Source organism: Leptodactylus fuscus, chromosome 10, assembly GCF_031893055.1.
Source record: "Leptodactylus fuscus isolate aLepFus1 chromosome 10, aLepFus1.hap2, whole genome shotgun sequence".
Classification (NCBI taxonomy): Eukaryota; Metazoa; Chordata; class Amphibia; order Anura; family Leptodactylidae; genus Leptodactylus; species Leptodactylus fuscus.
This window is the reverse complement of record NC_134274.1, coordinates 17187550-17200593: the sequence shown is the minus strand read 5'-3', so window position 1 is coordinate 17200593 and position 13044 is coordinate 17187550. Positions and strand designations below refer to the sequence as shown.

Below are 13044 nucleotides of genomic sequence, written 5' to 3'. Positions count from 1 at the left end.
AAGGATCAACTAACGAAATCTGGAAAACCTTTTTAATGAGAGGCATAACTTGGGGTGGGCAAGTGGATCAAGTGTCTTGGGTGTTGGTTGTCAAGTCTTTGCCAACAATACAATGAACCATTTCCATGGGTGAAGGAAAGTCTAACTACCATAGACCACTAGGGGTAAAAATTGCGTCCCAAATGCTGTAAGAGAACTCTCCAGTGCCGCCTCCATCTTCTTCAGGAACGGGCTCTCTTCATGTCTTCTTCTGGCGGTGGCTTCAAACTTCTAGGCCTCGGGCAGCCGACTGTGCATGCCCGCCGGCCACAAGAAAATTATCGCTTACAATTCTGTGTAAGCGGCCATTTTCTTGTAGCCGGCGGGCATGCGCAATCGACTTTGCCCTAGGTCTGAGGCCTACAAGTTTGAAGCCACCTCCGGAAGAATACGCGTGAAGAGGACGTTCCTGAAAAAGATGGAGGCGGAGATGGACAGTTCTCTCGCAGCATTGGGGACGCCCCCAGTGCTGCGAGAGAACTCATTTGCATACCGACGTAAACCAAGATTTCTACGGAACGGTGGTGCAGAGAAAAAATCTAAAGGTAGGAGAAGAATAGCCTTTCTTAAGGCTATTACTACGTATTAGGGACAAAAAATTGAGTTTTAATGATAGCATCCCTTTAATAAAATTATCACTCTAGGTCATTTAAAATGCTAGCTACAGCTTTAACATCAAAACTACTGTATACAACCAAGAGTATGGCAGACTTATATTGCTTTACTGTCACTAATCCCTATCTCCCTATATAATAATGGAAGATTAGGAATTTCCTTTGGACACCAACATACTTGAAGTAATGGTGCGGCAGAAACGTCTGTGGCAAACAACATATGCATTGGTTCCACAATTTCACCCGGTTTGTCTTTTATTTTCCTTTCAGGATCCCTTACTGAACAATGCTCTGTCCTGCCTGAGGAAGGCCTCTGTGGATGTCAGTAACGTGTACACCCAGGCTCTGCTGGCCTACACCTTCTCATTGTGCGGAGAGACTGAACTCAGGGACACTCTGATAGGAGAACTGGAAAAAAAAGCAGTGCGGGGAGGTAAGAAAATATTTAGCTGTAAACATACTGCATGATATAGAGTTTTCCCTATACTGTAAGCTCAGCACAGGGATACATGTCTTTCCTCATCCAAGTCTTCCACCCAAACTTTGCTCTCTGTTTGCCAAAGGTCTAAGATTAACATTCTAGATAATCCTCCTACTCTGGTCTCCAAGGCATTGCTCGCAGTACAAATCTTTTGTAGACTAGACTGTTTTTCACCAAAGGACATACAAGTACATAGTCTACACTGTAGGTAACGCTGGCCATCTCTGTAGGATTGTGAGGGTCTGATACCAGAATGTGATGTTATTATAATTATTAAAATAAAACCTAGAATACTGGAGTAATTGATCAGTACTGTATATAACCCTATTATAAACCATAAACAGGATTGTGATCTAAAAATTTTCCAAAAATGTTTACTTCAGATGGACAGTTGCACTGGAAGAGGGACTCTACTCCTCCTTCTGAAGTTTCATACTGGCACAGAGCTCCATCGGCAGAGGTGGAGTTGGCCTCCTATGTGCTTCTCGCTCTTCTGTCTTGTCCATCTCCAGATATTGGCAAAGCTTCCTTGATTGTGAACTGGTTGAGCAAACAGCAGAACCCATATGGAGGCTACTCTTCTACACAGGTAAAGTAAGGAATCTAAGAAGTAGATCCTACTGAACACGTAAGGGGCAAGCAATGAAGGGCCCTACTGAACATGAAGCATGATAAGGCTTCACCAGAGAATTCACTAATACGCTGATTATTTTATACCGTAAGCTATTACTACTAAAGTTTGAGAGTAAGCAGTAAGGAATAATTTTTAAGCAGATCATCATGGCTTCCCGACATTCATGAAGTACGTTCCACATATATAGCTGAAAGTATCCATAGAACCTTCACCCAAAGTCTTGTTTTGGCAAGTTAAATTTTGCTAATTCTGTATACTATGAAGGAAGGCTTCAGTGCAGTGTGAACAAAGTTTTAAGCTTCCGGACAACTGCTTGTTAAGGTTTACAACTTTCTTCTTTTGAAGGACACAGTGGTCGCCCTTCAGGCTTTGGCCAAATATGCAGAGGTCACATATTCTGACAAAGGAGATGTTACTGTGACAGTCAGTACCAAGTCAGGATTCCTTGAGCAGTTCCATGTCAACAAGAATAACCGACTCCTACTGCAAAGGACAACACTACCTAAAATTCCTGAAGACTACACTGTGACCACAACAGGGGCTGGCTGTGTCTTCGTTCAGGTGAGTAGAAATATATTCTGATTCTGAGAGCTCAACCAGATGTGAAGGAGCTAAAATTGGACTATTAAATATACCTGAGGGTCAGTCTAAGCAGAAACTAAACCACAAATGGTTCATCGCAAGCTTTGAGGAGTGGACACTTTTCCTTGACTCTTGGAGGTTGGAAAACAACCTTGAGCCAACAAGGTTTTTTGTCCATGCATGAGAAGACCCAGGAGGACTGTACCTTTGTAAATAGGAATATCGTGTGTGGGCTGTGCCTGTTTTTTTCTCTTTTTTTTGTTGCAGGTTGGGACTTGGTTGGGACCTCCAACAATACTCCCATGTATCCATAGTATATGAAAATATATTCTAAAGAATTCTAAAGCTACATAATGAACATATCTTACCATGTATGATTATTGAGAGAATAAGTGTTATAGGTTCATACCATCTACACCGCATTTGCAAGTTGATATAAGATTTTTGACATGAGGGCTTTCATCGAACAACTGTGATATTGTAGAGTCAAGAACCACATTAGACGTAACTCATGGTTGGGAGTCCAGTATGGGGCAACCTCAGTTCAACATGATCAGCAAACAAATATTTCAATAGTCTATGAAATGTCACTGTCCATTGAGATGTTTTGTACTTTCTTAACTCATAGGCGGTATTGAGGTACAATGTTCCTCCTCCCAAAGACGAGGCCACTTTCTCATTGAGTGTGAAATCCAGAGGAGAATGTCTGGAGGATTCTGTGATGAAATTTGAGATTCTTATCACTGCCACGTGAGTTTTCTTTTTTGTACTCTTGCAGTTTTCTACACTGTGTACAATAATTTCTAATAGGGACTAATGAGCTTGTAATATTGATTATGAGGTTATTACTCCAGCCGTTAATAGGGATGGAAAGCGGCATGGGAGTAGGTAAGAGACACCTCAGGTTATTCCCACAGAAGGTATGATGCCTAAATGTTTCTCTAACTGAGCAGTCTTTCACAAATTATGGGGTATATTTGGACTCCAAATGTGGTCACCTTCTCCTTTTGGGTCTCTTTTCCTTTTTCCAATATGAGACAACAACTTGGACCACTATCCACTTCCAATCCATAAAATGTACCTTGTAGAACCTAACTGGGTGGAACTAGATAAAATAAGCCCCCTGTATGGGCCCCTTGCTGTCCCATAGCTGATCATGAGGCACACCTAAAATGACCAGGAAATGTGAGCTACAGTAAATTGCCTAACAACTGATTCCCCATTAAATTGATAGTCCTAGAAGAAGTTTCCCACTGGTGCACTAGTATAAGTTGGTCCAACCTTTGCAAAAACAATTGCCCATCTAGGCACAAAAAGAGAGATTTAGCTGTAGAATTCTGCCTCACTTTTGTTTGAAAGTTGGAATTCTACTGTACAGATGTCTCCTTTTTGCACCTTGTAATTGTGTAATTTCATTAGCTCAGCTCATACAATTTAATAGAACAAAGGAGGATGCTTGCTGCTTTGAAGGTGACAGTGGGCCCTCCTAACTACTAGGCCCCTGGGCTGTTGTACAGCTTGCATCATAACCAATATGAAGTTTAACAGAACAGCAGTCAACATCCCATGTTTTGCCCCTTGGTTTGTTCCATCATATTAAAAACTATCAAAAATTATGTCAAACGGAGGAATATTCTTCTTTCGATATTCTATTTCTATTGACCAATATGAAAGGTAACCTATTATAACAGATATGAATGTATATGTCCTGTCTGTATCTTTATTCTAACAGCTATACCGGTACCCGGGAGAAATCTAACATGGCCGTTATTGAAGTCAAGATGTTGTCTGGCTATATTCCAGTAAAGAGCACAATAAGGAAAGTAAGTTACAAGAATTAGTTATTTTGGAAAGAACAAAAAAAAGGGTTACATTGTACTATAGGATAGACGTATTCACTGTAGACTTCTTTGGGCTCAGTATGGAAGAGCAGGGTATTCATAAAGGATGACTGTAATAGCCAGGTGGCCATAGGGGGTGCAGAAGTAACAGTCATACAGTGGTCATAACACCTGAACATGTCCAAAGGCTTTTTGTTTCTTATATGGCCAGAACTGAGTATATGAATCCATCATAGCTGAAGATAGATAGGTTACCGTCACCTGAATCAAACAGCATCTTCCCCTTGTGAATCACGACCTCCATTGCCGTGATATTGCCATTTTCTTTCACAGTGTAATTCGATCTTTGGAGCAACAATGGTGTTGCCATGCTCTTTAGAGCATTGACAACGCCCTCATTGCTCCAAAGAGCTCATTTTCATATTGACATGAATTGATATTTTGGGTTCTGCTGACAGGTGACACTAATATTGGATGGATGGATACGTAGATTTTACATCGAGACTGAAAACTTCTAATGAGAGCTGAGATCTTATATACTATACCAGAAAGAGAGGTGGTTATTCTTGTGTAATAAATTAGGGAACACTATAGACAACTAAAGGTCATAAACAGCGCCCCCTCTATCCTTGGGTTATTTCTGGTACTGCAGTTCAATTCTATTTATCTGATTTAGATCCCATAAAACAAGTTCTCTTACTTGAAGAAGAGCAAAATCCTTGATAAATATGTATTTCTAGGAGGAAAACTGTCTCATGTGCAGCAATAATATTTTCTTTCCTCCGGTCACTGTTATACCAGATGTAACACCAGTTTTTCTTCACAGCTGGAAAAGGAAAATTTAATAAAGAGAAGTGAGATCCAGACGGACGTGGTGATGATGTACCTGGACCAGGTCTGAATCGATCATTAGTCTAATTTGATATTGCTGTTCTTTCTTGACTAAGAACACCTGGGAGTCCACAATTACTAATCTTTACTCATTGGAACATTTGTATATCTCACTATAGATTGGCCATGACCCAGTAACCCTCTCCTTCATGGTGGAACAGGACATTGTGGTGAAGGACCTAAAACCGGCTACAGCTAAAGTATATGATTACTATGAGACAGGTAAATCTCTTCTTTGTCTAGATGTTATTTGCAGTCCTGAGCTAGCATTCTCTTTGCTGCCTTCTTCTGGATCCACACTGTAGGGTTATAGGTTGAACTTGATGGACCTGTGTTATTATATGACTGTTTTTGTATAGCACAATATTATAGCATGTGGCTTATAGTTACTATTTTTGTCTTCCAGATGAACATGCCACTGTAGAATATAGCCTTCCTTGCAATGATGGTAAGTCTATTCCTGTTTGCTTATAAATGTTATATTCCCCGATTGCACAGTATTATGCTAGCTTACTGCCCCTACACACATCATACTGCCCCCTTTGTGCCCCTACACATGGTCTACTGCCTTGTTCATGTTCCTTCACACAGCATACTGTTTGCTTAGTGCCCCCACATACAGTATAATTTCCAATAGCGTCCCCACATACAGTATAATTCCCCATAGCATCCCCACATACAGTATACTGCCTCCTTCCTACTGGTTCCTACACCTGCCTGCCAATATGTAGTGTAATTCCCTGGCACGTCCATCCAGGAATGGCTGCAGAAGCTGCTGCACATTATGTTCAGATGCTGACAGTATCAGAATGTGATAATAACATTATGTGGTTTGTGGGGGCTCCTGGTCTGTAAGGCCCCATGCAATTGCTTGGGTTGCATGGTGAGTAGCATAGTGTGCTGCTTCTACTCTGTGTATGACCTGGCTTCTTTTATTGGTTTTAATACAGATCAGTCTGGAAATTCAAGATAAGACCTGGATGTTGTTCATACTGCACAAGCGGCAACAACCCAGCACTGGAAACTAACATGACATCACAGATAATAAAACCATAGTGATAATAACAAGAATAAAAAGAAGAAATAAAACATTGAACATGTGTCTGAATTATTGAAGTATTTTACTCACTTGCTGTAGTGGACAACATTTCCCTATATAACTAGCTGTGGGGAATCCCTCAGGTAGATACTTGGTAGCAGTGCAGGAAACAGGGACACAGAGACTGGGTTGCACACAAGTTCAGCGTTTATTTCACTTATTTCACAAAACAAAAGCCTTCTCGGCTGAGAACTAACTAACATACGAAACTGTACCCTGACTATACAGGAGCCTGGCTGCCAAACTCGTGCTCTGGATACATGAAACAGTGGCACAGTATGTAGTTTGTAGGTTAAGTTCACACAGGAACTCTTCAGCTTTGTTAGTGTGGTGCCATAGCTCCTAGCACTTACAACCTAATATCAGGCCTTAAGCAGTCAGATGACCTCCCTGGTGTGGGTCTTTACCATACACCCTTTAGATACTTGTCCTCCCAAATCACACCCTTCACTCTCTCACATAGCATATTGGCTGCTGATGTATCTATCAATAGAAGTTAGAGAGAACAGTTTGACAATATAATTAAACATAATGTAACATACAACATATTTTTCAGACAATGATAGGGAGTTGGAGATATACTGAGGTCCAAAAGAGCTACATCCATGGGTTGGTCCGCCTGTATCTCCCCATTATTGTCTGGTGACATCTGACATTATATGCCGCAGAACAGACCAGCCATATATACAGAACTCTTAAGAGCTACCGTATACTGCAGTGTAGGTTGTCAGGTTAATGTTTGGCAGAGATACAACCAAGGGTTGGTCTTGTAACTCCCCATTATTGACTTGTGACATTTGACATTCTATGGAGAAGAATAGTTTTGTGTAGGACTTCTCAAATTTATAATGCAGCTTAAGCCTCGTTCACATCTGCGTTTGGATTCTGTCCGGGGGAGTCCGCATGAGGACCCCCCAAATGGAATACCGAATGCAAATGCAAGCGGTGTGCTAGTGAAAGCACATGGACACGATAAACTATAATGGGGTCCGTGTGCTTGCCGCCAGATCTCCGCAGGGATCATGCGGACAGGAAAGTAGTTTACATTCTACTTTCCTGTCCGCATGATTTGTGCGGTAAGCACACTGACCCCATTATAGTCTATGAGGTCCATCTACTTTCACTGGCACACCGCTTGCATTTGCATTTGGTATTCACGGAGTCCCCATGCGGACTCCCCGAATGGAATACCGAACACAGATGTGAACGAGGGGTTAGATAGTTTGATTTGAGCAGAGAAGTACGCTGATATTCTCAGATTAATGTCAGCATAATATTCATAGTACATGTGTTTTACCTCAAATATTATCCATGGTACTATTTTCAGTGCCTGTGAAAATCATGTAATGGGGGTTGATATTTAAAGAGTTTATCTGGGGAGTATTTATTTACTTTCTTGGTTGCAGAAATGCTGAAGATGGCCCCAGGGATTCCAGCGATGTCACTAACCCCGGGTCATGTGAACTAGAGCCAGCGTTCATCCTTTGCTGGTCACTCTTTCCCCCTCTTCTGCCCCCTCCTTCCCCAATCGCACAGGGTGGAGGTCAAACACCAGATTACATAGAAGCTCATGAGTGAGGTAGGAGTTCAAGGGTTGTGCAATGGTAATTCAGCAGAAAAGAGGTCATAGTGGCGGCACAATGAACTCTGTGTTAGGAAGGGGGGATTTCCCTTGTACAGTCCAGGTGGCTGTCTGGCTGTAGAGTATGGGTACAATATATTGTTTGCTATTCTTCAGTTTATTCTTCAATTTCCAGCTTTAGTAGATAAGTTAGGAAGGGGCGGTGGAGCTCTAACCTCGTGTATACAGCAGATTCATTACTGATCCATCTGTATTTTTTTTATTGTTCATACACTGTCTACCAATAAGTATTTGGACACCCATATAAATGAAGATATCTGCGGTCATGATGTATGTCACGCCTTCCACTGTTAAATAGGAAACAGCATTGGCATTAGTCACATGCAAGATGCCACCAAGTGCAGGGTTGTCCTATTTCGAGAGAGGGGTAATTGTGGGGACCACAGAAATGGTCGATCCTTTAGGGACATAGCAAGAGAACTGAATTACCCAAAATCGACAGTGGCCTATGTGATTACGAAGTGGAAGATGAACAGTGATTGTTGGATTGTGCCCCGAGTTGGCAGACCTCCGAAACTGGGAGATAGAGACCGATGAGTGCTGGCCAGAGAAACCGCACCCAACCGATGGCTCACATACACCAGGAGTTTCAACAGGCATCTGGGAGTATTGTGTCACTCAATACTGTCCGTAAGGATGCACATCAGACACCCCCGGAGCCATCAGCAAAGGGGGACATGACTTTGGGATGGGGGAAGCAATAACTCCTGCAGTTTCTTCTTTGTGCAGTAGTTGTGTAGATTTATACAGACTGGTTCAGCTTTAAAAGTATACTGTATATGTGTATATTCAGCTTTAGGAGTATACATGTGTGTATTGTCAGCTTTAGGAGTATATAATGCCTAGTGTGTTACTGTAGGGAGGGAGCAGTTTAGGAATAGATGTAACTTCCTGTCTCCTCCATCTTCATCCTCTTTCTCTCATCACAAGACCTGGAGGAAACATGTCTGCTATATCAGGGAGTATAAGACTGGGGTCTATCACCTCACACAACACTGGTGTGACCACATTCATATTAGACATCACTACTAGTTTAGTATCACCAACTATACTGTATATGGTGCAGTATTATCTTAAAGGGATCCTACCTTACAAACGCTTTTTTTCTAACATGTCGGAATAGCCATAAGAAAGGCTACTCTTCTCCTACCATTCATTGTCTTCTCGGTGTTGCCGTTTACCTGAAATCCCGTTTTTTGTTGGTATGCAAATGAGTTCTCTCGCAGCACTGGGGGCAGGCCCCAGCGCTCAAACAGCTCTGCTAGAATTGCAAGCCGGTGCATGCCGCCCCCTTTATTTATTTATTGCTGTCTGGTCAGGCGCTGTATGTCAGACAGCTGGGGATCTCACAGTATTCGTGAATCCCAATGGTCTAGCACTTCACCTCACTCCTTCTGTTATTATTTTACTTCTGTGAGTTTAATAAAGCTGTGGCCATTGTGACACCCAAAATAAAGTATTTTGTGCATTTATTCCAAAATCAATGTTTACTGTAGTTTGGGTGTTTTTAGGATATGGGAGGGACATCCCATAGCCAAAAGTCATGTTCTCTTACTGTGCCCAAGTGATCATTTCCAGTCAGTGCCTAATAAATATTTGTTGTACGAGGTTGCTGTACAATGTCCATGGTGAGCATACATGATAGACAGTCTATGGGATTCAAGACAATATAAAATAGAGGAAAGACCAAATGCCCTGTACACTGTCACAATGGGGCGCTGGAGCTTGTGTATCGGGTTGGTCATATTGCAGATCTTTGGGATGTTGGAAGCAAAGCTGTAAGTATAGTAGTTGTGTTTTATCTTACATTACAGTTTATAGGATTCTTTATTAGAACTTTACAGTAATATTCTGCAGTGTGGATTACTTTTTGCAACTTTTAGTTAATTATAAAAGGTCAAAGTTCATATTTTGGGAAATTGGGATTGAGTTTATGGTACTGTATAATGTGTGCAATATTATATGGACTCGAATGGCCAAAACTTCCTACAAAACCTCCTACAAAACTGTGCTCTGTAATCCTAGTATAGAGAAGGTTTTTTATTGGTCCTCAGTTTTCTTGGAATGGCCGATAGCTTTGGTAGTGACTGCACCTTACAATTTTGACCCCAAAACAGACCAATTTGGACTTTTAAGCCTTTGAATCCTAATAATATTTCAATGTTCCAGTTACATTCAAAGATCTTACACTCTCTATTACTATAGCAAGCAATTCACATAGAATCAGAAGCCATAAAACTGTTACAAAACAAGAAAAAAAAGTATTTTTGTGGTTGTTGAATTCATAAAAGCAGAACTAGAGATGAGCGAGTAGTATTCGATCGAGTAGGTATTCAATCGAATACTACGGTATTTGAAATACTCGTACTCGATCGAGTACCACTCGCTGTTGAAATGTAAAAGTTCGATGCAGAACCAGCATTGATTGGCTGAATGCTATACAGTCGGCCAATCAATGCTGGTTCTTCTCCTACCTTTAGAAGTTTTCTCCATGCAGCTTCCTCGCGGCGTCTTCCGGCTCTGAATTCACTCTGCCAGGCATCGGGTCTGGGCAGAGCCAACTGCGTATGTCCGCTTGTAGTGCGGGCATGCGCAGTCGGCTCTGCCCAGGCCCGATGCCTGGCAGAGTGAATGAAGAGCCGGAAGACGCCGCGGGGACGCTGCAAGGAGAAGACTGCTCAGAGGATCCAGCCTGACCCTCATTCATGGACTTGGTAAGTATAATTTGATCGAACGTTGCCTACCCCTGAAACGTGCATTTCTGCCCCCATGGACTATTATATGGTTCGATATTCGATTCGAGTAGTCGAATATTGAGGGGAGGGGCTACTCGAAACGAATATCGAACCTCGAACATTTTACTCATCTCTAAGCAGAATGTCTAAACAGAGGAGTAACTAGAACCTTCTGGACCCAAATGCAGAATTTGTATTGAGGCCCCACTTATTATGTGCCATCAATCATACTAGTTTCTTTTATGTTGTAGAGAGTATTTGGGTCCCCTTAATGTCCAGGTCCCAATAGTATTTGTTACTCCCATAGCTACCACCTGAATCTAACTCAAAAGTTGTTCTGATTTGTTAGAAGAAGCTCTAGTCTTCATGTTGTACGTTATTTCATCAAACTCTTTCTAATGTCATTTTCTCTCCAAGGCACTATGCCGCCATTGTCCCATCAGAGTTATACGTCAGGAATCACGAAAAGATCTGCTTACAATTGGAGGGAGCGGAAGGAGAGAGCAAAGTCAAAATATCTCTAAATCTAGATGACAAGAACACCACGCTCATAGAAAAAAACATCCAGCAACACGATATATTCACCTGCCTCAGTGTCCAGGTAAAAGTGGGCTTGAATTAATAAATATCAGAATGGTGGAACATTAACATTGGACATCTGATTGTCTGTTCAATAGGAGCTGCAGTAATCTGGTCTGGCCACTACACACAGAATGGAGCTGTCTGCATCCCACTCTATTTTCTGGGAATCAGCTTCTTAGAACATTCAAACCAAAGCAACATTTTTGTATAATCCCTTCGCAATACAGCAATATTCGGTTTTTACTCCTAACTTTGCCACAACTATAACTCTTATAACTCTTCTCTTGCATTTTTCCATTCATGGAGACCCTGTGGCTATTCGCACCCTATAGGCTGCTCAGCAGGCGCTTTCATTGAAGACTCGACATCTGTTGTACTATTAGGCCCCTTGTAGATGGCCATACGCAAGTTCAGTGTGCTATTTGTTTCTTTTTCCAGTAGCACACTGACCCATTCAGTCCGGGCCACAAAATTCAGGACTGGTCCTATTCCTTTCTAGTTTTGTGGCAGTACTTCCGTGGCTCCAATTCATTGAATGAATGAATGAGGCCATGGAATCATGTCCGCTGTGCAGGCGGCACACAGGTTACATCCGCTTGCTGCCCATGCATCGCCCATGCCAGTCAATCACGGCCAACAGCAACACCAAATCGTCATGGCCTACACTATGACCTACTAGAGAGAACCATATGGAAAGACTTGCTTTGTAAAGCAACCCTTTTAAAGTAAAAACTGAAAAACTAGGCATATATATACAAAGATGTTAGAGCTAAGCAACTATATTGATTTCATTTTTGTAGGTTCCCATTCCTGAGAAAGATGAAGTTGTCGGAACACTAACTCTCAAAATCGAATGTTCAGGAGAATCAGTAACCAACACTACTAAAGTCCTCGTAAAGAATAATAAACTATCCAAAATTCTAGTCCAGACTGACAAAGCCATCTACAAACCAGGACAAACTGGTAAGAAAAATTAGTTCTTAGGTTCACTTATTCTTTAATTCTTATCACATAAGGAGTAATTTGTATGGGTACCTGTCCCTCCATATTATGTATGGGAATGCCATTCTTATGGAACCAAAATGCTGACCTGCGTAAGGGGATTAAGGCCTAAAAATTTAATTTATTTTTTTTAATTTTATTTATTAATTAGGTGGAGGGGTGGTGAAGAAAAGAACAAAAAATCTGACTCCGGTGCCTCCCCACATGAGCACTGAGAACAGGTCAGTATTTTTTTTTTTTCACCTTCCCCTCGGCCTAATTAGAAAATTATGTTTTAGCCTGGACAACCTCTTTGACTAATAAAGAATACAGGACTCAACTTCAAGGACAGATATATTTGCATCTTTAAAGCACACTTCTTTGCTTTGTTATAAAGTAGCCGACATCTTAAAGGGTCTGTGGATTATGCTGTGATGTCTATATTTTGACTGTTTATAAAAAAAAGTTACATTTTTTTAAAGTAACTTTATGTTTTTTAACAGTAAAATTTAGAATTCTGTCCCTTGATGAAGATTTCATGCCACAAAATATTTTGGTAAGTCTAAAACTAGGAACTAGAACTAGAGTAAAAAAAAAAGTTAAATAATTTGATATTTATCTGGTGTGAGTTCTCAGGAATTCAACTATATAATTATCCCATAGCCTTATGTTGACTGATACTGTACTTCTATTTGTAAAACTTATACATGGGATATGCAAGAAAAAATAATGGCGTGTTCTATCACCTGTTTTTCTATGGAGTTATTCTCACCTAAAACCACAATGTACATTTGTAGTTGTGTTGTACCCAGTAAGGATTACTTTTAGGATGAGCAAAAATTGACTTTGCTTTTATGATCCTGAGAAAATTATAAAATACAATTTTTCTTTGTCTTTAGATCCCTGTTGTGGAAATAAAGGTA

The 13044-nt window shown here is 41.0% G+C and overlaps 2 protein-coding genes across 2 annotated transcripts in view; both read left to right on the top strand.

Moving 5' to 3' along the window:
- The window catches only part of LOC142219116 (uncharacterized), a 60495-nt gene extending 54328 nt beyond the window's left edge, over nucleotides 1-6167 (top strand). The window contains exons 61-69 of the mRNA XM_075288083.1: nucleotides 924-1086; nucleotides 1518-1723; nucleotides 2114-2329; nucleotides 2979-3100; nucleotides 4083-4173; nucleotides 5018-5086; nucleotides 5202-5304; nucleotides 5489-5530; nucleotides 6033-6167. Coding sequence (XP_075144184.1) covers nucleotides 924-1086; nucleotides 1518-1723; nucleotides 2114-2329; nucleotides 2979-3100; nucleotides 4083-4173; nucleotides 5018-5086; nucleotides 5202-5304; nucleotides 5489-5530; nucleotides 6033-6055 — 1035 coding nt within the window. The 3' untranslated portion in view covers nucleotides 6056-6167. The remainder of the gene's footprint in view (nucleotides 1-923; nucleotides 1087-1517; nucleotides 1724-2113; nucleotides 2330-2978; nucleotides 3101-4082; nucleotides 4174-5017; nucleotides 5087-5201; nucleotides 5305-5488; nucleotides 5531-6032) is intronic.
- Nucleotides 6168-9533: 3366 nt separating this feature from the next.
- LOC142219115 (alpha-2-macroglobulin-like) overlaps nucleotides 9534-13044 on the top strand; it is a 36342-nt gene continuing 32831 nt past the window's right edge. The window contains exons 1-5 of the mRNA XM_075288082.1: nucleotides 9534-9601; nucleotides 10976-11159; nucleotides 11941-12103; nucleotides 12625-12677; nucleotides 13021-13041. Coding sequence (XP_075144183.1) covers nucleotides 9534-9601; nucleotides 10976-11159; nucleotides 11941-12103; nucleotides 12625-12677; nucleotides 13021-13041 — 489 coding nt within the window. The remainder of the gene's footprint in view (nucleotides 9602-10975; nucleotides 11160-11940; nucleotides 12104-12624; nucleotides 12678-13020; nucleotides 13042-13044) is intronic.